At 37.0% G+C, this 2597-nt stretch overlaps 1 protein-coding gene across 1 annotated transcript in view; it reads right to left on the minus strand.

The window, feature by feature from the left end:
* Nucleotides 1-2597, minus strand: part of LOC104083052 (synapsin-2-like) — a 119617-nt gene that overhangs the window by 86 nt on the left and 116934 nt on the right. The window contains 2 exon segments of the mRNA XM_009586413.1: nucleotides 1-45; nucleotides 2573-2595. Coding sequence (XP_009584708.1) covers nucleotides 1-45; nucleotides 2573-2595 — 68 coding nt within the window.

The raw sequence follows: 2597 nt of genomic DNA on the forward strand, positions 1-2597 counted from the left end.
GATGATTCTGTGAAACTGAAGGCATTTGTCAAAGACTGCGACTTGCTGCAAGACAAAAATGCAACATGTTTTGTATGGTCATATTGTCTACCAGCTTCCATCCACATATAACGTATAAATTATGAGAAGAGGAAAAATGTCCATGAGATATAGACAGTTTGCATGTGAGCACAATGGACAAGCAATATAGTTAGATGTAGCATACAGAGCTGCTGCAATACAGCACATTCCTTCTGTACTTTGGTTTGAGAAGTAGGATAAGTTTTTTCTTTAGAGAAGACACTCCTTTTTTTACAGATCTGAAACACTGTATTGCAGCAAATTGGATGACGTAAATTAGAACTTAAGGAAAAAGTGGGCCTGCCTGCTAAATCCAAATTGCCACCCAACACAGGATGATTAAGGCTGCACACAGTTACGCACAAAGAAAAATTAGGTATATTGGCAAAAGTTTGAAGAATGAATCCTGAAGTTGTAACGTGCTCTCTCTCCTATATTTATATTGGACGTTTGATCCTTAAGGGAGGCTTAATGACACTTTATATCTTAAAAAAAAAACCCCAAATCAGATATAATTTTTCTTGTCTATAAGCAGTTAGCTAGCAATGCTATTCTGTTTTTAGTGCTATCGTGTAACTACGGTATAAGTCTTTGTAAGCATGAATAAAATAACATACAAGAAGGAAAACGTCTGAAGTTTAAAACTTTAACTCATGACTTGTCAGATAAAATAGTATTTGAAAAGTAGGCTTGAATTTAAATAGAAAACATTATAATCTTTTTGTGAAGATATCCATGCATTAGTAAAACTAGTTAACTGATTTCATTTTTATCTCAGTACAGTAACAGGATTTCAGTTTTGGTTGTAGTAAAACTGAAACACTTTTCTTATTCAGATTGTCTTATACTCATGGTTTGCAGCTTCTTACCTCTAAACTAATAATGTACAGCAAACAGTGCTACAGGCGTTTTAGGTTTTTCATAAATTATAGTTGTGTTAATGAGAATAGACTGATAAATGTTTGTTTGTACTCACTGAAAGAGGGAGGGTGGGAAGCAGCACTTGACTTGATTAGTAACACAATAAGTAGCCTAATTAAATATTTATTCACAGATTAATAACATGTACATACAGGTTAGGCAACAGCATGTGGGTGAATACAAAGCATACACATGCAAATAGAGTTAATCCTACAGGCAGGAGATCTGAGTCTTGGTGTGGACCTAAAACTGCTTCTTGAAAGTTAGAAAAACTACTCTTATTACAGCTGGCATCTTAAAAACTTTAATTTCTCCTTTTTTATTTTATTTTAAATAGAGACTATGCTCTTCCATTTGAAGAAGAGAAAAATGAATCTAGATTTGAGCAAGGAACTAAAGGAAAGGGAGAAAGCTGGGAAACAGTATGTGGTACAGTTCTTCTGTACCTGTTCTTAACTGTTTTTCTTAAATGTCAGAAGTTCACAAGTTAAGTTTCAAACTATAAACTATCTTGCTTAAGAAAATCAACCTTCCTATTCTCTACGTATACTTAAATAACGGATGAATTAATTTGAGTTTTATGATTACAACACAGAGTAAAGAAATACACTGCCCTAGGAAGGCAAGGGAAATATTGTCATCTTCGCATATTGTCACCTACCACATCTTTTCCGCTGAATCGTGCTCAGGTGAGGACTCAGAATTGGTTCACACTAGTATTGGCATTTGAGTGGGTGGAAGAAGGGGATCTGTGTTACTTGGATAAAACAAAGACTGCATGCCAGTCTTTGTACTTACCAAAATCAGTAGAATGTGTCTGTGACTCTACCGGCAATAGCGTGAGTCAGGATCGCTATGTTGAAAAACAGCAAATCATTGCTAATACCTTCCCCCCGTTTTCTGTTCCCTGGGTTTAAGCTGTGAGAGGGGATATAGCTACCGACCCTTTTCATATTCTTTACTGCAGCAGGCGGCTGGCTAGATACAGCAACAATGGCGTGCGGTGCATGAAGGCATCTTCCAGCAGAGAGGTGACAGAGTTTTCTGTGCGAGCCCTTCCCTGGGAAGGGCCCGTGTGAACTGCTTGTGCTGTACAGTCAGTAGCAGCAGCATATAACCATGAACATAAAGAAACACGGTTTGGCAGCCACTGTCTAGCATGTTCATTTGGATTGTTTCTGAGATAGGCCTTCTGAAACTGGAATCTGTTGTCTGAGTGACTGCAAGGTTAAAAGTTTAAATAGATAAGACTTCCTCTTTTCTGTGCAGGCTTACAGCACACCCAGATCATGAGTCAGTGACATGAAACGGAGAAAACAAATACGAGAAAGATGATGAGTTTTCAGACCTAGCTGGGGCAGAAATTACACAACCAATAAATGAAATTTTGTGTAGTGCTTAGGATATAACTGATGATACTGTCTTACTAATCATAGACAGAGAATAAGCTTTTTGAAATGTTTTAACCTCATTTTAGACTTGGGAACGTATGCACATTTTTTCCTGAATATTAGACCAACTCCCAAATTACAGTTAGGACAACAAAATCTGTGTTACGAGGAGAAAAGAAAATGGATAAAGCAAATCTTACTTAAGTTGTGGATGAGACTGAGGCT

Source organism: Fulmarus glacialis, unplaced genomic scaffold, assembly GCF_000690835.1.
Source record: "Fulmarus glacialis isolate BGI_N327 unplaced genomic scaffold, ASM69083v1 scaffold6001, whole genome shotgun sequence".
Classification (NCBI taxonomy): Eukaryota; Metazoa; Chordata; class Aves; order Procellariiformes; family Procellariidae; genus Fulmarus; species Fulmarus glacialis.